This window comes from Aricia agestis, chromosome 12, assembly GCF_905147365.1.
Source record: "Aricia agestis chromosome 12, ilAriAges1.1, whole genome shotgun sequence".
Lineage (NCBI taxonomy): Eukaryota > Metazoa > Arthropoda > Insecta > Lepidoptera > Lycaenidae > Aricia > Aricia agestis.
In genome coordinates this window covers 6,310,634-6,334,981 of record NC_056417.1, presented here as the reverse complement: position 1 = coordinate 6,334,981, position 24,348 = coordinate 6,310,634, and the positions used below count along the sequence as shown (strand labels likewise).

Genomic DNA, 24,348 nt, shown 5'->3' with positions numbered 1-24,348 from the left:
TAAAGCGGCTTCTTTATATACGCGAGTACGCACACCCATGCAGAAAACTATGCTACTATGCATTGTCTTTTGCACGTGATTGGTCAACTGACAGTGTAATCAAAACAACAAAACAGTATAATAAAAAAAAACAATCTTGTCTAGATATTTTTATTCTCATACTTAATTGTTATATATTACATTTTCAATATTCCCTCTCTCATTTTTCTTCGTGATCATCTTTACATATAAACCATACTTGAAAGTAACATAAGGTTATAAAAACATAATATTATACTTTACAATGTTGTAAAATCAATTCAAATTCTAATAATACTATAATAATTGCATAGTTATAATACTGTTTAACAATAAGTCGATTTAACATCTCATATTATGTCAGAAAAATTTACCTAAAACCTACTAATATATTATATTCTGTGCTAAAACTTAGATTACTTATTAAGTAGGTATGTACAACAATATTCTTATAGATTCAATATTTATAGCTACGTTTCCTTTTCATTGTACTTTTTACACTAAATACAAAATTCACCTCATAAGTTCAATAAAAATTTTAGTGTAACTTTGAAAGTCCAAAACACATACAAATTAAAAATTATTTCTTGCAGGTATTGTTGATTACCTGTAACAAACAAAAATAACATCACTACAGGAAGATGAAACCTAATTTACTTACGCAAATTTAAAAAAAAATTAACGAAAAGTTTTTTTTTTAATACAGTTTACTTATATTTATACTAATTTTATCTACAAATTTTATTTTCACTTTCGTTCTCATTCAACCATTACCTTCATTCTAGTTATAGACAATTTCCTTTTTTGTAAAAGTATGGCCTACTATCATGAATATTATCAAAATTTGTTACACTGTTTGCTGTTTCGAGCACTAATCTGTGCGAGTGTAAATCTAGCCTCAAAGTGTAGTACAAGTTTAATTGTGAGTCCAAGTGCTGTGTTTAGCCTCACAAACATTTGTGTTTAGTTTCCACTGTAATTTGGTGTCTAAAATAACAGCTTTTAGCTGCCCAGTGCCTACATTTGCTTGAGTCAATTTTGTATGCAGCTAAGCTGCGAGGTACAGAGTAAACGTTGTGTTTTTCAGAGCGCCATAGAAATATAATTAACAGTAGAATATTACTGCGGTCGCGGATTCCAGGATATGCTATTGTATTCGCGATCTATTGTTGTCGCGATCTTATGGGGCTTGAAGAATTAAATTCATATTAATTAGACCGCTTCATTTGGCATACGCTAATTTGAGTGTAATTTGAGATACATACAATTAGTGTAATAATTTATGAGGGAAAAGCAATACTGTGTCAGAAAACGCGAGAGTTAACACAATAAAGACATCATAATATTTGTAATATGATGTCTATGTGTTGACCGAGTTTGGTTTAAAAAACAGCTGAGTTTCTTATACGTTCGTTACGCTACGATGTTCCTATTTTAAATTTGTAAATGGAACGATACCAGTATAAAGGCAAAACGTAGCGATTCCGAATCGTTAAACTTTACTTAAACTCACCTCCATTGGAGACATACTTGGATAGCTGCGTCCTAGCGTGCACGGTTATGGTGGTGATGGTATCTCTGACCACCGGGGGCTCCACCACCAGAAGAGACTCGCATCGCACTCGGAGTATACCACTTGCAGTGGTAGGCACCACTAGCTTGAGGACGCGCCATGAAGATTGAAGACCAGTAGACGTGGGCTCACTTAGTTCCGTGTTCTGCCACTGCTCTGTCTGCAACAAAATTATCTTGTTATATCTCGCACTCTATCTTTCTCCTTATTTCTTTATTTTTTTGGAACGAAGTTCCTTATCTCGCTCGCATTGAACAGTGTGGTGTAGCGACGATTTTTGTTGATAGATTAACCAATAACCATGGTCAGATTCGAGTAAATGGCGGAAAAACTATGATCTTGTAACAATTTTTAGCATCAGTTTTCTATTTTGTTAAGTCCAAAGTCTAGTCAAAGTCGTAAAAGTCAATACAGTCAATGAGTCAAGTCGATCGATTCAGTAATGTGGTACACACTTTACTAAAACTTTCGATGGAGTTTTGGAGGGAACACAAAATTGCACGTATTTGGAAGCTTAGCTCAATTTTGGGAAAATAATACAAAAACACGTCACTCTTTCACATTCCTGGCAAAGCTCCTCCTTCTTTCTCTCTCTCTTTTAGTGATGATAATATTTATGTAATTATTTATTATGTGTCTAGTTTTTGTTTTTTTAACAAAATATGTCATTTTGTAATCGTTTTTGAAATCAGAGACTAGGTACAATCAAGGGACTTATGAAATATTTATTGTTAATTTGGATTTATTAAAGCTTTTAGTACGTTTTATATTATAAAAGATAATATTATAATAATTTAACAAAAATTCTAAAAGCAATTTCACAGTTGAAGACGCGAGTGGATGAAGAGGATAATTAACATTTTACAACATAAGGGCAATTACTCATTATTTTAAAATTTAAACAAACAATTTGAACAAATATTGTTAGTTACCAACTTCATCATCTATCTAATATTATATTTAGCTATCTATACATAGAATTAGTGTTCGACCTTCGGCTTTGTCCCAAAACCCGGCCAAAGCCCAAGGTTTCGCCGAAGGTCCGAGCAACCGTCGAGATTGAATGAACTGTTCCGAAAGACTTTGCAGAGACCGCTGGGAGTTACTGTCAAATATCACATTGCATGCATGTCAAGACAAGTTTGTACGTGTATATTTTAAACGAGTGTTTTATTTTGAATTAATTGTGTTTATCAATTAAATTGTGATATACAAATTGTGATAGTCGAGTAAAACAATAGATTGATTGGTCTAATTGTAATTTGTTAATTAATAAACAAATGATTATTTTTTACAATTATAAATCACAAAATCACAAACTTTGTAGACAATATTGAACAAAATTAATTATTGAGAGATTATAAACCTTCGGCTTCGACTTCTGCCGAAGTTTGTGGCCACTGCTGCTTAATCGGCTTCGGCTTCGGCCAAAAATAAAATATCTTCGGTCGGACACTACATAGAATCCACTTTTTTTTCAAATAATTTTTCAAAAAACCGGGAACGGTTCCAAAACCTTCATAACTATTTTATGTAAAAAACGAACATTTTCAAATGTAAGTTACCTAATTCATCCACTTATGTCTCCAATTATAATTTCATAATTTCGGTCAAAAGTTATTCTGCGAAATTCAATTTATACGTCATAGAATTTATAATTGGAATTGTTACAATAATACTCTCGAGTTGGTACAGTCAGGAAATAAAAGTACTAAAATCTAATTCTATTGTATAGGTTTACAAATTATTGAAAAGTTATATTGTAAGCTAGTATACTTTTGTTCTAAATTACGACAATTACCAAATCAGATATTTTTAGAATATAATTATGGTTTGACCAAACATTCTTTTAGTTTTCAAAGGAAACCATCCAACTTGGGAAATTAAAAGTTTATCACCTTTTTGTTAGCTAATAAGCGCTTTACAACAAAATATTATTATTAGGTATATTTTATTCAAAGAAATTATCATTAAAGCAATTAGACTAGTAAACCCTGGTACGATTATGATCTTAATCTAATAATGGAAATGTAAAACCGATTCTACACAGCGTAGCAAATCTACTTCGCAGCGTATTTTAATATCACGTACTCAATTCAAAATGTTGCCCGACTTGAAATTAACTTCGGAACTCAATCAAACGCAACTTCAATTGCAATAATTGATAGTAGCTAATCCAGGAATGGATTTTCAATCCAATTTGTAGAGCAGACTTTGGCCAATCCTTGATGAAACCACCTGGCATTAAAACCATTGTTCAGTCTTATGCAAAAGTTCCTGAGCTGGGTTTGCTGTTTACGTACAAGAGGATTTCCGTGAAAGTTCACAATGTAATATTGCTTATTGCAACTAATGGATGAATGGATCTTAATTCTTAGGGATTATTTCGGTACTTGATGTTGGGCAAAGTACACAAACGTTGGTTGTATTATTGGCATCATAGATCTTTGTTTGACTACATAAAATCCTTCGATTGATATTCCTAGTGTTTGTTTCAAAACACTAGGAATGCCAATAATACGATTTTCTGAAATCTGAACTATTAAAGGGCCAATCGTTAGAAAAGTGGCGTCTTTTGATGAGTTTGTCACACTATTTGAATTAATAAAAATAATCTATTTTAATGGATAGATAGGATTATTTTTATGACCGAATCGTCAAAAGACTCAGAATGAATGGCTTAAAAAATAAACCCTGACGCTAGACTACACTAATAATTATTACTATAATTAGTTCAGCGTCAGGTTTTATTGTTTTATTTTTTCATTAAAGTTAGGTTTTTTTTCAATACATATTATACAAAAAAAAATACAGCTGCCGACGCCGACGACGCGTGCCGTCGACAAGTGCCGTTCGTCTGAAAGAAGCCTTAGTTCTAGTGTAAAAAAGTTAATACCTTTTGCTGCTCCTCATCAACATACCAGTTGATTTCAGCAGGTGGTAGCGAGGGTGCGGAGGTGCAATTGAGCACCACCTGCTCGCCCGGTGACACCAGCTTAGGTGCTCCCGTGATCTCTGGATCCTTTTCTGGCATCGCTGTATGGAACATACAATAATATAAGGTACTATCAGAGAAGTTGATTCATTGGCAGATCAAGGACCTACGTAATTAGGTCGTGTTTTGTCAAACCCAGCCGACAGATCACAACTTACATTGAATTCACATTATTCGACCAAATGACGTAGGTCCGCCAACTGGCTATGAATCAATTTCTTCGATGGTACATACTTATACGTGTTACTAATGTCCGGTTTCTAAGGTTTTTTTTTTGTTTTGATAGGAGAGTATTCTACTAGTGCATATTTTGATTGGCTAATGTTGATAACAGCTTTACTTACCGTAACCTAACTTTTCAAACAAAACCCGTAACATGATGGTATTGGTATAGTTCTAGAGGATTTATGTAGCCATCTGTCTGCTTAGCTAAATCAATATTTTAATCAACAAAACCATAACGTACCAGTCCAATTTATCATGTAAAAATACATCATCATTATCATCATCATCATCTCATCATCGTCATCATCATCATCATCACCAGCCTATTGCTATCCACTGCTGAATGTAGGCCTCCTCCAATGAGCGCCAACCATCCCGATCTTGGGCAGCCCTCATCCATCCTCTGCTTTCTTCAAATCGTCGATCTACCGTACTGTGGGACGTCCTACACTACGTTTGCCTAATCTAGGTATCCACTATAACACTTGTCTGCTCCATCTGCCGTCTTCCCGACTGCAGACATGACCAGCCCACTTCCACTTCAGCGTGCTAATTCTATGAGCGATGTCATTGATTTCAGTTCTCTGGCGAATGACTATATTAGGAATTTTGTCCACCAGAGATACTCTCAACATAGCACTTTCCATAGCACGCTGAGCAATCTTAATCTTGTGAGCTTATAGTCCTATAGTGAGTGTCCACGTTTCAGCTCCGTATATCATGTGGATAAAATGGATACGGAATATAAAACAAACTAATAACAATATTCCACTTATTCCATCAATTTAAACTTCGACTTCCTACTTAGTAAAATATTAGACGTCCAAACGAGTAAATTCTGATAAGGATCACCATATTAAAATAGTTTTGGTAGCAATTAAAGTTTCACAAGTTACTAAGCCGAGTTAGACGAACTTTTAGATCAACGTCGTGTTATTTGTGAGTTAGGGAGTGTTTGTGGTCATGTCGGATCTACGTTAAAGACGCGAGTCCTAATTACATTAGGCCGGCGAGATCTAAGACGGCAATAAGGTTACATAAATTACCAGCTGTTCGTGGAAGGATCTTGCCATAATGTACTCACATAGATAAGCAAAACAATAATGGCTTTCTAACGGCCGTTCCCAATATTTGATCTATCTCTGGTTTTGCCCTACTAGAGATAGGAATAGCTCACATTAGACATTAGAGACATATATTTTATGTCAATTGTGAGCTATTCCTATCTGTAGTAGGGCAAAACCAGAGATAGATCAAATATTGGGAACGGCCGTAAATGGTTGTTTTGCCAGTACCTTCAAACGCTTTGTGCTAAACAAAGTTGTGTGGAACTTAGGTTTGATGGAGAACTTGTCAGGGTTCAAGTTCAAAGTAAAATACTGTCCCAGAAACCAACAAAAAAACTCTAAAAACAATCAAGGTCTGATACCAACCTTGAACTTTAGTTCCTCTGTAGAGAGCCCCTAGTTGCTCGATACTGAGATTTTAGATTACATCACTCACCGACAACAGTCATGTGCTTGGTCTGTCGCGCGATCTTGAACTTGGGTCCCTCTGTGGAGACCTCACAGCTGTAGGCGGCGCGGCCGGCCAGTGGCGGCGGCATGATGCGCACCGCGCACGACGCCGCCAGGCACTCGCCGCCCTGTACCGCCACTCCTGACACGTTGAACAGACGAATCGGCGGCTATGGAGAAAAACATCAATGATAATATCATCGCAGTAATGTTTAAAGCACCAACTCAGAGCCAAAACTCGATAATCGCGCGGGAACCGTAAATTTTTCCAGGATAAAAAGTACCATATTATAATATCCTTTCCCGGGACTCAAAGTGTCTCCATGCCAAATTTCAGAAAAGTCGGTTCAGCGATTCGGGTGTGAAGAGGTAACAGACAGACAGACGGACAGACAGATAGACAGACACACACATTTCGCATTTACAATATATAATTAGTATGTATGGGAGAGTATGGATGAGAAACAAAAATTGACCGACAAAGTTTTTAAGATGAAGAAGAAATAAACTGCTTCACCTGAAAATCAGACGAATCGCTTTTTTTGCTGCAGCTGACTGATCTCGTGCGCTGACGTCACATCTGCAACAACATTATAGTACATACCGTCTGCGAGTATCGGAATATCTCGTACATGTCGTGGTAGAACTTGACGGAGTGCAGGTGCTGGTCGTCCATGCGGGAGTGGCAGCTCAGCATGGCCTCGCGCCGCGGGTCCACGTACAGCGGCACCTGCAGCTGACTGATCTCGTGCGCTGACGTCACAGCTGCAACAACGCTATAGTACATACCGTCTGCGAGGGGTTATATCGGAATATATCGTACATGTCGCGGTAGAACTTGACGGAGTGCAGGCGCTGGTCATCCATGCGGAAGTGGCAGCTCAGCTCGGCCTCGCGCCGCGGGTCCGCGTACAGCGGCACCTGCAGCTGACTGATCTCGTGCGCTGACGTCACAGCTGCAACAACACTATAGTACATACCGTCTGCGAGGGGTTGTATCGGAATATCTCGTACATGTCGCGGTAGAACTTGACGGAGTGCAGGCGCTGGTCGTCCATGCGGAAGTGGCAGCTCAGCTCGGCCTCGCGCCGCGGGTCCGCGTACAGCGGCACCTGCAGCTGACTAATCTCGTGCGCTGACGTCACAGCTGCAACAACACTATAGTACATACCGTCTGCGAGGGGTTGTATCGGAATATCTCGTACATGTCGCGGTAGAACTTGACGGAGTGCAGGCGCTGGTCGTCCATGCGGAAGTGGCAGCTCAGCTCGGCCTCGCGCCGCGGGTCCGCGTACAGCGGCACCTGCAGCTGACTGATCTCGTGCGCTGACGTCACAGCTGCAACAATAACATGTAGTTATTTTGCGTGTTTTGTATGTACTTAAAATAATGACACTTCTAGCCACGTTACGTTATGTATAAAAAAGTGTTGTGTGTAGCCGAAATCACGGATATTATATTCTGTAATCAAAAGATACAAAATATACTTTATATTTTTATTAGTACTATTATTTGCAAAATAATTCTAGTTTATATAACAGTGTTACCACCTTTTTTTTATGAAATAAGGAGTCAAACGAGCAAACGGGTCACCTGATGGAAAGCAACTTCCGTCGCCCATGGACACTCGCAGCATCAGAAGAGCTGCAGGTGCGTTGCCGGCCTTTTAAGAGGGAATAGGGTAATAGGGGAGGGTAGGGAAGGGGAGGGTATAGGGGAGGGTAGGGAAGGGAATAGGTTAGGGGATTGGGCCTCCGGTAAACTCACTCACTCGGCGAAACACAGCGCAAGCGCTGTTTCACGCCGGCTTTCTGTGAGAACGTGGTATTTCTCCGGTCAAGCCGGTCCATTCGTGCAGAAGCATGGCTCTCCCACGTAAACTTATACGACCCGTACCATAAACTTATACGACAGTATATAAATAAGTCTATGGTTACCAACTTACCACACAATCTATTTCACTCGCCATTTGCATTTGTAAATTAAAAGTGTAACAAAAGTACTAATAATATGTAAATCACATCTTTATTTTTTACCAAAAGCAAAAGTTAATTACATTAAGTGGGGAAGTCCTAAAAAGTTATTTACATTTAGCGTGACCTAGCGCTTGCTGTTGTGCTCGTGAAATATTAATATCACTTGAACTAAATGGTTTCACGACTTAGCTTCGGACGGTTTTTGTAAACACTTTTGTCTGTATACTTTTTCATCTAAGGATCAACTCACTATGAGAGCTACCACGCGATTTTTTCATTTTATTTTATGTGACTATTTTGTATAATATAAAATTAGGAGTGTAAAATATATTATTATGATTGAACATGTAGTAATAGCAAATTAATTTTATAAACTTTCTCACATGAATTATTTAAATTTAAAAACATGGAGAGCATATTAATGACGAAAATGATCTGCTCGTCTACATAGCTAATTAACAGTGCAGATGCCTGGCATAAAGAGCGCGCAAGTGGTATGCGGCAAACTGCACCGAGCTATCTTTGAAGCCTTTAGGCTGGCCTTACACAGCCGGAACGGTTCTCTGGATTTATCATCTGAATTTATAAATTATTATTATTAATTAGATGACGTCCGCAACCCCGTTGCGACAAAATTCAATTATCGCGTGGGATAAATGTACGGTACATTTTTTCAGGATAAAAGTATCGTATCTCCTTTCCTGGGAATCACAATATACCCATACCAAATTTCAGTAAAATTGGTTTAGGAGTTTGGGCATGAAGAGGTGACAGACAGACAGACACACTTTTGCATTTATAATATTAGTAATATAATGGATTATTAATTCAGAATATCTAGAACACCATACAATTTTAGTATCATACTCATTTAGATAACTTTTTGTCATCATAAAACAGCGACCACACAGCTTAAAAAAAGTTATCGTATCATTTAGTCTCCAGAAATGTCCTTACATGCTATAAGTAACAAAATTACTTAGTACTAGAGATCGCCAAATGGTTGAAATTCGACCTTAGTTTCAACGACATTAGGACTACTACAAAGGTCCGAGATCAGCTGAGTCCCAGAGACAAGAGTTGAAAAAAATATGATAAAGTCTATATATTACTACAGAATAAAGATTCTGTAAAAATATATTGACTTTATCATATTTTTTTCAACTCTTGTCTCTGGGACTCATCTGATCTCAGACTGGCCGTGTAAGCATTGTCATTGTCAGTATCTAAGATTCAATAAAAAAAAAACTATAATCCATTTTCAATTTGTCACCTTGTTGTCAACAGACTTCAACCATAAATAAAAGAGTATAATTCGTATGTATAGACTGAAAAATCTGTCATTTTTCCTAGTGTGTGTTGTAGTGTGTGTAATATTTTATTCGTATAAAAAATGTATGATAAAAGCATAATTTCAAAATAATATTAGCTCGATGCACTCCTTCACCATATAAACTATAACTGTGCAAAATTTCATTCACCTACGTTTCCCCATTTTTCCTCAAAAGGGATACAAAGTTTTTGGCTCACGTATTAATATATAGAAGATAGGACCATTCAATGTATATGTCGCAGGGAAAAGAAGATATTAGGGATATCCCGAAATCCCTAGGGATATCACGAAATCGCGGTAGATACCGAATATTCTTGTTTCTTACGTCTTCTTACTAAACAAATCTAGTGAAATGTCAGAAAAGCGGATACCGCCGAATAAAAATCGAGTTACGCATTTCTCTCGCTCGCTCTAATACCCACACGGGCACTAGTGGGAGTGAAACAAATGCGTCGCTCGAGCTGGCGCGGCTCGTGTGACTTTAGTCGTTAAATTATTACGTGTACGTTAAGTTTGAATGTGATTTTCTAAATATCACCTTTTACGACTCTCGAGTTTCAACATTTTTTAATATTTTCCAGACTTACGCGCATGTTACTTGCATGGTTCGATAGCCTGTTAAATGTATATTATAGGGATATTAATAACTCAATACCGATAATAAGATCCCTTCACGCTGATAATGCCCCATTCGCGTTAAGAGGGCGACTAACGCAAAAAATCGTTCTTCTCTCTTCACACTCACGCCCGTCTTTCATATGCCAGGTGAAAAAGTACGACGCGGATTCATTTAAATAAAAAGTAAATTATTTTCTTCCTAACAACTCGATAAATATGTAACATTTAAAAAATCCGCTAGGTCAGTTCCTCAATGATAGAATTTTATACAATGTGTTAAAATATTAACTTAGTTTAATGCACGGTTATGGCAATATATGAAAAATTCGTGAAAATTAGATGCATCTTTGTGATCGAGAAAATTTTAAGATATCGTATTTTTGCTAGGTCTGATTCTCGGAAATATAATGTAGTATCTATGTCTACAAAATGAAACAATTCGGGGCTTATTTTCAAGTATAAAAATGAATTATAAAATCGTCAATTTAGGGTTAGTCGCCCCCATAAGATAGTGATAGGGTATTAGAGCGAGCGAGAGAAATGCGTAGCTCGATTTTTATTCGGCGGTATCCGCTTTTCTGACATTTCACTAGATTTAGTTTAGTGAAATGACATATCACTAGATTTGTTTAGTAAGAAGACGTAAGAAACAAGAATATTCGGTATCTACCGCGATTTCGTGATATCCCTAGGGATTTCGGGATATCCCTGATATCTTCTTTTCCCTGCGACATATACAAACAAATACCATGTCAAACAATTTTTCCTTTTGTGATATTAGTATTTTGTACAATGGCTTGTGAAGTACAAATATATTACAAAGGGCATAATGGCGATACAAAAGATACTTTTCTGTGTAAATACAGTTCCATTAGGTTAAATTAACAATACCTCGCTGACCTCAATACTGTTATCGCACAACTGGCCACACACAAGTTACAATCCCACCTTGATTAGATGGCTTTCGGGTACACTCAATGACTAAAATTACGATTAAACTGTAATGTCAAAATATGTAGAACTTTTTATCGCGAGTGTACTACGCTTATGGAGATCACGCTTATTATAATAAGGATGTTTACTTATGTCACAGTCATCTGGCTGAATCAGCAATTTGATTGAATGACTAGCAAATTCATTACAATGAATTTGCTAGTCATTCAATCTAATAGCTGAGTCAACCAGATGACTGCGACATAAATACACAGGTAATAATTAGAAGCTTTCAGGTAATAATTAGAATTTCGGCTAGAAATCTACGAACTACTGAAGCAACTACCCGTATACTCAAAATTAATCTCTGTAAATTCCTTTATTAATGACTGAATGTTGTGTAAATTCTTTTATCACGCGGAAGCTGTACATTTTTTCGCAAAAAACAATCTTATGTCCTTTTCAAAGACTTAAAGACCTACTAGTTTTTTTTTTCAAAATCGGTTAAAGTTTTTAAGAGTAAAAATGTACCTAACAGATAGACCTGTAGACACTTTTGCATGGTTTGTTTTTTACTTTTCAAAGTTAAAAAATACACAAGAAACCCTAATATGCAAAATACAATGTACATAATATTAAGATAAACAGAAATCTCGAATCCTTTGTGTTAGCAAATACAGCGAATTTTAACAAAATCTGAAGAAAGAAACAAATTATACTTGTAAAGCAAATTAACTGAACAATGTTATTACGACATCACAAGTCACAGACATCTTCCAACTTAAATGAACTTGTATTAAAACAATCTCGTCAACAGTCATGGAAACTCGTCCTAGTAGGACAAGATTTTGTTGGACGAGATACCAGGCTACTCATCTAACTTGCGTCCCCAGACGGATCGTGGATTGATTCTGTTATATTTTTCATAATATTCGTTATGAACTTTATTCCCGTGAGCACAAGCTACTTTAGTTTTTCTATGTCAGTAATAGTTTGTTTCGGATATCGAGTAATATTTAGCAGTTTGGCATACTTTAGAAGAGAGTTTTTCTTAAATATAATTTCAATAATAGCAAAATAAAAAAAGCCAAATAGTCGGCGGTTTTTGCCGACTATTTGCCAACTAGTCGCCGACTACAAAAGTGGCCGGATAGTTCGCTTTACCGACTAGTCGGCACATCTCTACATATTATGTTATTGGGAAAATTCTATTAAATGAACCTTGTTCTTATTCGTCGTAAAAGTTCTATCAGATATAAAATACAATATCTAGAGTTATATAGAACTGCGCCGTCTAACGTAGTCACAGCTACAACTACTATATTTGTTTTAGTAGGCGTAGCTGTGGTTAACAGACTAAAAGTTTTTCACCAAACCAATATAAATAAAATAAAAATTTAAATACCAGTTTTGCAAGACTGGAAACGAATTTCGTTTTTAATATTATACGTAGTATAAAGCCCGTCACAGACTTAGCTATAATATATATTAATATATTTATAGCTCGGCATATTAATATATATTTTCTATGCTAATTTCGCATGACCACACACTCAGCTATAATATATATTTCTGTGGCATGTGGATTTAGTATAGAAAATATGTCTAGCTATAAATATATCTATATATATATATATAAAACTCAAAGGTGACTGACTGATTGACATAGTGATCTATTAACGCACAGCCCAAACCACTGGACGGATCGGGCTGAAATTTGGCATGCAGGTAGATGTTATGACGTAGGCATCCGCTAAGAAAGGATTTTGATAAATTCCAACCCCAAGGGGTTCAAATAGGGGATGAAAGTTTGTATATAATAATACTTCTTAACGCGAGCGAAGCCGCGGGCAAAAGCTCGTTAATATATATTATAGCTTAAGTCTGTGACGGGCTTAAAGCTACAGACAGATATAAGTGTGAAAGTGTATAAACACAATATGACTAGGCCGAATTACGGCGGCGTAAATTCCGCATGATTACGTCCGCAATGTCAAACGCATACAATATACGGACGGAACGCGACGGAATAGTGTGTCATCGGTAATTTAAAATACATTGCGGGCGTAGTCATGAAGAATTTACGCCGCGTAACTTCGGCCTAGTCATATTGTGTTTAAACACTTTCACACTTATATCTGTCTGTGGCTTTAAGCCCGTCACAGATTTAAGCTATAATATATATTAACGAGCTTTTGCCCGCGGCTTTTGTTTAGACACTAAGACCCTAACCAAAAATCCCTCTACAACACAAATCCGTATCCACATCATTGAAATCACAACTTGGATATTCGATTACGGAACCCTTCAAAACGAGCATTACTGTCGGTGGGTGCGCAAAATTCTTTCATGTCCGCTCAGACGTGGAAATTCTAAAGGAATTCAACTGCACTAGTGAAAATAATCGCAGCAGTAAAACGCAATCGTCGCTTGGCGCGGCGCCAAGTCGCTGTGGTCTGTGTGGACAGGGATTAACAATTTACCTTCTTTTGTCGTATGTACATGTCATAAACAAGTATTTTTCGCGTACAAACTCATTTCCGTTGGGATATAATAGCAGGCAAATCGGAAGAAGAGTTCCGTATTAAAAAGGAAGACATTATAATATTATTGTTTGTTGTGTATGTTTATAGACTTTGTTGATGAGATCGTGAATGTCGTGATGTAAAAAAGTACTTTTTTGATGTCCTAGGCAGAAATATCACAAAATATATCGTCACTTTAGGGTTGATTCAGACCGCAACGTGACGCGTAGATGCATTTCTTTTATATGTATTTGACAGATTCGCAAGACGTCTCACGCAATTGAAATCTGTCAAATCCATACAAATTTATGCCGCGCCGCGCCTCGCCTCGTCTCGTCGCGTTGTGGTCTTAATTGACCCTTACAGTTCATAAAAATAAGTAAACTAAGCTAACATGAATGAATAAAGATTTAAAATTTTGTTCAGTGATAATATTATAAATAAATAATTGTAGCTACAAATTACAATGAAATAATTTTGTGTAAACTCTACACATTTTATATTGCAAGGTGTAACATAATATTATATTTCTATTTGCTAGTGTAGGTAGAGTTTAGGCGTAAAAGTAAAAAAAGGGTTGGCAAAAAATTTAATGGTATTTTTAGCTGCGTTTGTGGAAATAACGGCAAACTGTTACACGTAAACCTACAACAAAACAACCGTGTAACAAAACCCGACCAAAACTGGACGTCCAAAACAAGTAAAAGTTTTAATACCATGTGGTATTTGTGCAAATCTAGGTAACGTAGAAAGGACGGATGACCTATTGCATGTAAAGTGCCTATTATGGATTGCGTTCGCAAATATTTTAGTCACCTACTTAGTAATTATTAGCAGTACTAGCTATAATATATAAAGCTTATGTTACAATATTATGTTGTCTACTATTCCAAAAGCAGTTTTTTGCTTGAATTTGTCAGAATGATCATTATAAAACTGGTTTATTGAAACACATTCATCTAAGTATGAAACTTACTAGAAGGTAACCATTTTTCCCAAGAATAATATTGTATTATTTGCGGTGAAATAAAACTCTAAAAATTTAGAGTTTAGAAAAATAGATGTTGGCCGATTCTCAGAACAAACCAATGAGCAAAGAAAATTCATCAAAATCCAGCCAATTTGGAGAAGTTTGGCAACAAACACCGCTACCAGAATTTTATATATGTATCGAATATTTTTACTGCGACTGTGTTCCATGTTCTAATTGGTCAGGCTCAATCATACAGGGTGTAACAAAACTAAGTGATGATAATACTTATACAGCGAGTAACAAAACTAAGTGATAACACTTTAGGGTGTGTAAGAGTTCCTCGTAGAAAGTTCCATAGACCATTTTTTTCACTTTTGTATGGGGAAACTCGTGACGCTGCCGGCGCTTGCCCATACGAATCACAAAAAAATATTCTTTCTAATTTTACAATGAACTTTATTGTAAGGTGTACATACACAGCCTAAAATATTATCATTATTAGGTTTTGTTACATCCAAATACCAATTATTGCTATAACTATCACGTAATACCAATCGGCAAACGCCCAATTTTGCCCGGGGCACTAAATATATTTAATATCTGCTCATAAACCTGTCCCTGTGTAGAATATCAAGCGATCAGATATAAAATAGAGTCGGAAGATGAACACTGCATTGCAGTACGCTATTATATTCTGTGAGAATATTGAAACAATTTCTACCTAAGATACGATGTCTTGTAAAGTTTATTACGCATTTTTCTTTTCCATTTTAATAGTTAGGTAAAGTACTTACTACTTATATTACTATACGCCTTACATCGTGAGTTCGAGTCTAAAAGTGCAAGATTACATAGATATTATTGAGATACAGATGGCAAGCATTAATTAGTTGAGTTCCAAATTTCATATTACTATTAATACGAATGTGATTCTGTATTTCTGTCTGTCTATTTGTAACCTCTTCGTGCTCAAAGCGCAGGACCGATTCTGCTGAAATCTAGTATGGAAATCCCGGGAAAGCAAATAGTTTCCTTTTATCCTGGAAAAATGTAGGGTTCTGGCACACACATTTTGGCTGTAGTGCGAGCAACATCTAGTAATAATATACACAAAATATTACTAACTAGCTGTGCCCCGCGGTTTAAGTGATATAATATAATTTTACCGACTCTTAGTAAAATATTTGAAAAAATAATTTTACAGCAATTACTGTTAAATTTTAATTTAAATAATTTATTACACAATAACCAATACGGTTTTACTAAGGGTCGTTCCACAACGGATGCTGGTATAGGTCTTCTTTGTAGCATTTTTGAAGCTTGGGAGGAGTCACAGGATGCCTTAGGTATTTTTTGTGACCTCTCTAAGGCATTTGACTGTGTCGAGCATGCTACTTTAGTAAAAAAATTGCACCATTATGGCATAAGGGACTCAGCACTCAGCCTTTTGACTTCTTACCTCAAAAATAGGATTCAAAGGGTTGAAGTTAATAGTAAAAGATCCAATGGGACCAAAATAGAATTAGGTGTACCACAGGGGTCCATTTTAGGACCATTTCTTTTTCTCATCTACATTAATGACTTATCTTATCTAGTTAAGGATAATGAGATAGTACTTTTTGCTGATGACACTTCACTTATTTTTAAAGTGAAGCGACGGCAGTCAAATTACGACGAGGTAAATAGTGCTCTCTCAAAAATAGTACATTGGTTTAATATTAATAACTTACTTTTAAACTCTAAGAAAACCAAATGTTTAAAATTTACTTTGCCCAATGTTAGGCAAGTTCAAACCAATTTACTATTAAATGATGAGAAAATGAATTTGGTGGACTCCACTATATTCTTAGGCATTACATTAGATAGTAAATTACAGTGGGGTCCTCATATTGCTAATCTTGCAGGTAAGCTCAGTTCTGCAGCATATGCAGTCAGAAAAATTTGGGAAATTTCTGATGAAGACACGGCAAGACTAGTTTATTTTAGTTATTTTCACAGTAGAATGTCTTATGGTATCCTTTTATGGGGAAACTCTGCCGACATCAATACAATTTTTGTGCTGCAGAAGCGAGCTATACGCCCAATTTATAAAATGTCAGCTTTTGAATCTCTGAGAGAAAAGTTTAAAGAAATTGATATTCTAACTGTTGCTTCTCAATACATTTTGGATAATGTATTGTATATTAGAAATAATTTAACTAAATTTAAAACTAAAAGTGATAGTCACGGTGGAAACACTAGAAATAGGCACAAGCTGGAAATACCAGTGATGAGACTTAGCAAAATAAGTAAATCTTTTAAAGGTCAATGTGCCTGGTGCCTTTACAATAAAATCCCGGAAAACGTTCAAAATCTATCAATTAATAAATTTAAAAAAGTAATTAAAGAACGTTTGTGTGCCAAGGTCAACGATTTCCTAAACGATAGCACATCTTGGGAGTAGGATGGCTGCTTGCAAGGCTGCGTCTACATTTATTATAATATGTGACTTACAATTATGTATTCATATTGTAGTAGTGAGCTCATAAGGCATCCAATGCAAAAAAAAAAAAATCTTTAGGGGCGGAACAATGATTCGAAATAAAAAAAACCTGTGCATTTTGTATGTAGCCAGGTATATTAGGTAATGAAGTAGACAAGTTACAAGGTTTTTTCCAATTATATTCTTAATATGGGACTTATTAGTATTTTAAAAAGATAAAACCGACTTCAAAATTGTACGTAATTGAGAATTAAAATTGCCTTATCTCAAAAACCACTGAACTGATTTTGATGAAACTTATAGTGTTTGCTAAGTTGAACAATACCTAGTACAACAAAAAAAAATTATTTAAATTGGACTTGTATTTCAGAAGATATGCGAACACAAACATAAAAACATACATACATGCATACATTTTTGAAATTGGACACATTTGTTCCGACACTGAAATAGATTAACAATATAAACAATATACAAAAACTGGGCAGATCTGGAAATATTACATCAAATCAAAATCAAAAAAAAAAATTTTTAAGTCGTTTAAAAATTTGTGAAGTCCGTATGTTATAAAATGTTAGTTATCGTGTTTTTCAACTCATGTCTTCAATTATTATTATCATAGTGTATAGATTACAGATATAAAGTGCAGCATCAAATTACCGTATGGGTCAATTCAGACCGCAACGCGACGAGGCGAGGCGAAGCGCAGCGTGGCATAAATTTATATTATGGACTTGACAGATTTCAATTGCGTGAGACGTCTTGCGAATCTGTCAAATCCATATAAATTAAAAAATTCGTCGCGTCGCGTTGCGGTCTGAATCAACCCGGCGTATCTGCAGGAGATGAAACGTGTTTTTATCCTTGATGTCGTGCAAGCGATATCAAAGTGATGTCGCCATTATCACTATCATCGTTGAGGTATTTTTACTGCTTTTAGGATTTCGTAAAAAAGTGTAAAAACGAAACTTGAGTTCGCTGTCTGTCCAAACGTTTGTCACCAAGCCGTATCTCAAGAACCGTAATAGCTAGGCAGTTGAAATTTCACAAATTTCTTAATTTCCTTTTCTATTACAATATATACATCTATATTTTCCTGAAAAAAAGTCTATCTAGTATTATTTTATAACTGCGTAATAATAATAAGGAAACAATATTTAAACCTAAAAGTAAATCCGTAAAAACAAACCCAAAATTTAACTTTGACACATGAAATTAATTCCTGGACAAACCAATAAAGTTCTTATTTATTGCTTACTAAAGTTTTGATGGCAATATTAAAATTTATTAAAAACGAAATATTCCCGTAAATTCAGTGTAACGACAAAGATAAATTTTAATAACTACAACAATTGAATTCCTCAAATTACGACAGCTCAAATAAATAATTTTAATTATAGTTACTGAACAGAATGTTGATGATTTGGTAACATTTCATAGTATCAGATTTTTTAAAATTAAAACTCAAAAAAATATGAATTAACAAACTCAAATAATCTGAAAAAAATAATTCCATAATTACGACAAAAAATTATCACTTACCCAAAAACACCGTCAGTGCTATGACCATCATAATATTTTCTACACACCCCATTTTTCATTAAAAGTTTGTAAACAACGCACCTTATTATAAAGTTATCAGTTCACACCACTGAATTTTCGCTCCATTTTACGTGACAGATTGCATTTTTAAATTTTTAAACATCGAACAGTTTTTGCAAATTGCCAGTATCAATCGTGTTTTTTTTTTGTAAGTTGGCAGTATCAATCGCGATCTCAGACTATAAATATATTGGCATAAACGTGCTGCTCACAACAGAAACTTTCGCCGTGTATCCTTGGTTTTCGCAGTTGTTTGAGTTTTGCTGCTGGGCTGCAGTCATGCGCAGTAGGGCCCAGTTAGAAGTAATGAAATTAAGTTGTTACTCAAACTGAATTCCTCGTTTGCTTTACTATTCAGAATTATGTCACTGTAAGTTTTTTAAAAAGATGACATCGCGTTGCCTGCACATGTGAAGGTAGACATTAATTTAAATAGGTACTTAGCTAGACTACCTATAAGTATTTATATTGTTGAAATGAGATCAATATGTTAAGTATGTAGTGAGTCATGTGAATTTGCTTGTTATTTTTTAGTGTTGTTAACTCTGGCTGTGTTTTGTCCCTTGTATGTTTATTGTTTAATAAAGATGTTTTATTTTTTATTTAATATTATCCATACTTTATTAGGGTTCAATTCCAAATTAATTTTAATTTTAGCATTAAATGCTTAAATTTAAATTAATTTGGAATTGATTTTTGCGTAAGTGCGTAGTCAATTTGAATTTCATAATTTTTACTACAAAAAATAAGGTACTTGAAATAACGCACTAATCAGTAATCAGTGAACTGTTACTAATTTCTAAATCTAATCTACTCAAATGAAACCTAAAGACATAGTATAATCAAATAAACAGTAACTTCAATCTTATATTTACTTCACGAAATCAAACATCAAATCGTCTCGAACGTTGTAATCCCGGGATTTTATATCGAGACCTGTTTGGAATCAAAGGAAAGATTAGACGAGGGAAAATTTACATAGCAAAATAAGAAAAAGAGCTTCCAAATTACGAGTTTACTTCCCTATCAAATATAAAACAGACAAAATTGGATGAAATGGGTAACTAACATTTTACAATATAAGAGCGATTACTATTTTTTTCCATATAATTTTACCAAACCTTGTAATTTACCTATTTCATCATCTAGTAATTTATCATTTCTACTAACTTATTCCACAACCTGAACAATTTTGTGGTACACTTTACGGAAAAACTATCACGCCTATTGATTTGTGATTTAAAAAAGTTAAAGATTATTACCACGCAGAAAAACGACGCGCGCCCTCACAAAGCTCGGCTTTTAGCTAGTCTAGCTATACATAGAATCCACATTTTTTCCCGGTCCTTAAGGGCGCTATCACATTTTTAACTGACTTCGAAAAACGAGGAGGTTATATGTTCGGCTGTGGTTTTTTTTTTCACAAATATCAGCGATTTTCAGGTACCATTTAAAAGAATTAGGAGTCACACTGCGAGGATATTTTGGTTTCAAATGAAAGATAATATATTCATCTCCACGTCTAAACCATAACATTTTATAGCCGCATATTATATTTTATAAATACGTTTATATTTTATAAATACGTTATAACCATCACAATATTCGCAAAAGATAAAAAATGGGGTTTGATTAGGTACCATTATTGCTAAATACACTGAACTAAGGAAAATAAAAATTCTAAAAACATAAAAATAAATAACATTTCCATTTATAAGACAAATAAGAAACGCTCTCAAATTTCTTCATACATTTTCGCCCTATTAAGAACCACCACTGTACAAGGCGCGCTGATTTTGAATGTTATTTTAATGTCCTTAACGTCGATATTCGTACTGATGACCTGCTAATTTTTGTAATAATTTTTGTGATAGCGTCCTTAAGCCTCCATTTATTCAAATAACGACAGAACTTGTAAAATTTTTAGTTACCTGCTTCATCCACTCAATACAACAAGTTTACTTCTCTATCAAGTAAAAAGAGAGACGGAACTTATCACTTCACCCTCCGGGTTCGGTAGCTATTATACCACGCAATAAAATCCGACCGCAATATTTTTGGGTTTTCAAAACATTTGATTTATACTGTCGTTGAAAACGTGACAATTGCCATGTGAATACATACAAATTATTATGGAGAGAAAAATAATATAAATAGCTGCTATGCCTATTTCGAGTAAACTTTTTGTTTTTTATTAAAGCTGCAATTTGCAAAGTACATAGTTTAGAAACGCAGTCGCACGGGCAGTCCTTCAAATACAATATTATTATTGGTGCAAATATCTGCTGGCTCTTTTTAGGGTTCCGTACCAAAGGGTAAAAACAGAACCCTATTACTAAGACTTCGTTGTCTGTCCGTCTGTCTGTCTGTCTGTCTGTCGCCAGAAATTTTCACAGATTGTGTATATCTATTGCCGCTATAACAACAAATACTAAAAACAAAATAAAATTAATATTCAAGGGGGGCTCCCATACAACAAACGTGATTTTTTTGGCCTTTTTTACTCGTAATCAATAATGATAAGAGGTAGGCACTTGAAATTTTCTTAAAGGCCTGAAACAAATGTGTACTTTAATAATTAATAAATTTAAGGGGGGCTCCCATACAAAAAACACAATTTTTGGCTTATTTTTTCTCTATAATGGTACGGAACACTACGTGCGCGAGTCCGACTCGCACTTGGCCGATTTTTTACTATCTTAATTTATTTTAAATAATAAAACCTGTGTAAATTATTCTTATTATAAATTATTAAACCTGTCGGTAAATTATTATCATCAAATATTCATGTTGTATTATCGAACGCAAAATACTCATCTTGTATTTTACGTTCGTAAAATCTTAATCAAATGTCTTAACATTATAATATTATGTTGACGTATTTTACATTTTTCCCTGATATTGCTTTAATCTACAATTTCATTTTTGTCACTTAGCGACACGGAGAGTATTTCATTTTTCGCGTCTTTTAGCGAATTTTCTCCTTGAATAACTCGATTTGCAACAGATATTGGGTATGTTCTTAAATGTAACCCAGTATACTCGCGAATGCTTATGACGTCTAGAATCGACGCCATACTTTTGAGTTTGGATCCGTTCCGAAATGTACAGCGCATTAATGCATATTATGACTTTGTACGTCATTATAATAAGTCATGCATATCTCACCAATGGCACACCAGTACAATATTACGACGGATACATAACTAGGGTGATGGCCAGTATACTGGGGCTTATTTCGGAACCTAGACCAAGTGAGTTCACAGTAAACGCCGAGTCAGCGTTTGACGTCCATCACCAATTGAGATATAGAGTGCATGTGCACTGTGCAGTCAAGTTTCGTTGCAAGAATTGAAATGATGAAAAATTCTTCATGTCTCTGATAAAACACTGTCTCACGGCAAGAAACTATATTAGAGCCAAAAACTTCACAGATAATTCAAATTCAAACTGTGTAGGTAATGTATTTATCTCTTATTATATTATACGAGCTTTTGCCCGCGGCTTCGCTCGCGTTAAGAAGTATTATTATATACAAACTTTCATCCCCTATTTGAACCCCTAATGGTTGGAATTTATCAAAATCCTTTCTTAGCGGATGCCTACGTTATAACATTTACCTGCATGCCAAATTTCAGCCCGATCCGTCCAGTGGTTTGGGCTGTGCGTTGATAGATCACTATGTCAATCAGTCAGTCACCTTTGAGTTTTATATATACAGATTTAATTCCTATCTTTGTCTCGAACGTTAGCTGCGTCGCTTCATAGACAAGAACACAATGCGCGGGAACTGTAAATTTTTTCGAGATTTAAAAAAAGTATGTCATTTCCTGGGACTCAAAGTATCGAACTATGGTTCTGCGGTTGAAGAGGTAACAGACAGACAGACACACCTTCGCATTTATAATAATATTAAGTATAGATCTACAGTGTGTAACAAAAATAAGTGATAATACTTTAGGGTGGGTACGTGTTCCTTGTAAAGAGCTCGCTGTAAAAGTAGCAGCTCTGAAAGACGAAAAAAATATTTCACTTTTGTATGGGCAAGGGCCCAAGCGTCACGAGTACAGTACATACAAAAGTGAAAAAAAATTTTGGTCTTTCAGCGCTGCTACTTTCACAGTGAACTCTCTACAAGGAACACGTACACACCCTAAAGTATTATCACTTATTTTTGTTATACCCTGTATATCTATATCTAGGTAAACAGACCAACATTTTTAAGATTTAGATTTTTGTGATAAAATATATCATAAAATATGTATTCTATACTACACTCCTTCGAACTAATTAATTTTAACAAGCGGCCTTATAACCTGAAAGCGATTCAAACATACTGCTCAAACGCTATCTCGAAGACTCAATTTTCATGGTACAGATACAACGAGGAAGATGTTCTATATAATCAGATTATCGACGCTACGGCGGTATTATTCCATGAATATTCAAAACGGCAGATTGTAACTTGTTAAGCTATGTAAGCTCTACAGGGACTACTACTACTACTAGCGTTTTTAGCCGTGTATTTAAACTAGCTATTAAAAGCAGCTTATAATGAAGGAATGGTAATTTCAATTATTGTTTATATTCACAATTTGTGATGGTAAATATAATTTAGGAGTGCTTTAGGGAATATACTTTTACCTACTCTGCCCAACCCTTTGACGTGTAACCCCTAGGAAACGCGTTGTCTTCGTCGCTTCTCTATAGAATCGTTAATAAAAAATATATAGAATTAACGTAATGTTCGATGTAGTATTCGATAGTAATATTATTATGATGTGCCGAAAAAAGACATAGCATACTTTTCATCCCGGAAAACTGTACGGTTCCCGCGCGATAAACGAACTTTACGGCACAACGGACTTGCGGGTCATTGAGTAGCAAATATTTCTCAAAACTCCTGATATCCAAAAACCATTCATCAATTTCCGTAAATCGCCTAAATTCCCGATATCTCCCTGATACCCTTACTAACTCTATAGTAGGCAGTTATCTTCACAATGCTAAGTTATGTAACACTTGACAAATTTACTTTTTGGACTCCTAACTGGCGACAATAGGATTTTAAGCGGCTGCACTAAGTGGCAATTCGGTACTTCAAAAGCGAGTCGTTTAATTTCCTTATTGTAAAGGCCAAGAGATTATTCTTAATCAGAGCCAAGAAACAGTTGATTATGAATATAATTTATCGGAATAGATTTATGAAGATGTTGTGCTTGGATGTCTGCAAGACTTTCTAAGAAATTAGTTTCTTTAAGTAAGTACAGATATCAATCCTTTGGCAAAAACACAATATTAATTGTTATTAAAATCATAATATAAAAACTTTCTTCAAAAGATGAAGGAATCGAGAAATCGATTTATAGGCATTTGCCATTGCTATTTGGCGACGTTATAAGAGCTTTAATTGAGCGAATTCGACTTAACCCGTCCAAATTACACAGGCCCTTAAGTCCATTTCTCTAACAATAATTTCAATAATTCCATTAACTGTCTCAAGGCTAAAGTGCACTCAAATCAGGACAATTTAAGGTGGCACCAGCGGTCATTGACCTTTTTAGTCTAGGAGCTATAT

General features: G+C 35.2%; 1 protein-coding gene across 2 annotated transcripts; it reads right to left on the bottom strand.

The window, feature by feature from the left end:
* Nucleotides 1-499: 499 nt before the first annotated feature.
* Nucleotides 500-18,982, bottom strand: LOC121732379. 2 transcript variants are annotated; one of them, XM_042122243.1, is made up of 6 exons: nucleotides 18,711-18,982; nucleotides 7,500-7,666; nucleotides 6,315-6,498; nucleotides 4,488-4,627; nucleotides 1,532-1,751; nucleotides 500-625 (listed from the first exon to the last, which is right to left on the bottom strand). In XM_042122243.1, exons 1-6 carry the CDS (start codon nucleotides 18,760-18,762, stop codon nucleotides 537-539), a joined length of 852 nt encoding a protein of 283 aa, XP_041978177.1. In that variant the 5' UTR covers nucleotides 18,763-18,982; the 3' UTR covers nucleotides 500-536. The 2 variants fall into 2 exon arrangements, with proteins under 2 accessions (XP_041978177.1, XP_041978178.1); XM_042122244.1 differs by lacking the exons at nucleotides 7,500-7,666; nucleotides 18,711-18,982 and adding an exon at nucleotides 7,309-7,470.
* Nucleotides 18,983-24,348: the final 5,366 nt, after the last annotated feature.

Coding starts and splice junctions, on each gene's coding strand:
- LOC121732379 (XM_042122243.1), bottom strand. CDS start 18,762: ATGGGGTGTGTAGAAAATATTATGATGGTCATAGCACTGACGGTGTTT. Junction 6,499..7,499: donor GATACAACCCCTCGCAGACG/GTATGTACTATA, acceptor TTTTCTCCATAG/CCGCCGATTCGTCTGTTCAA. Junction 4,628..6,314: donor CAAGCACATGACTGTTGTCG/GTGAGTGATGTA, acceptor TGTTCCATACAG/CGATGCCAGAAAAGGATCCA.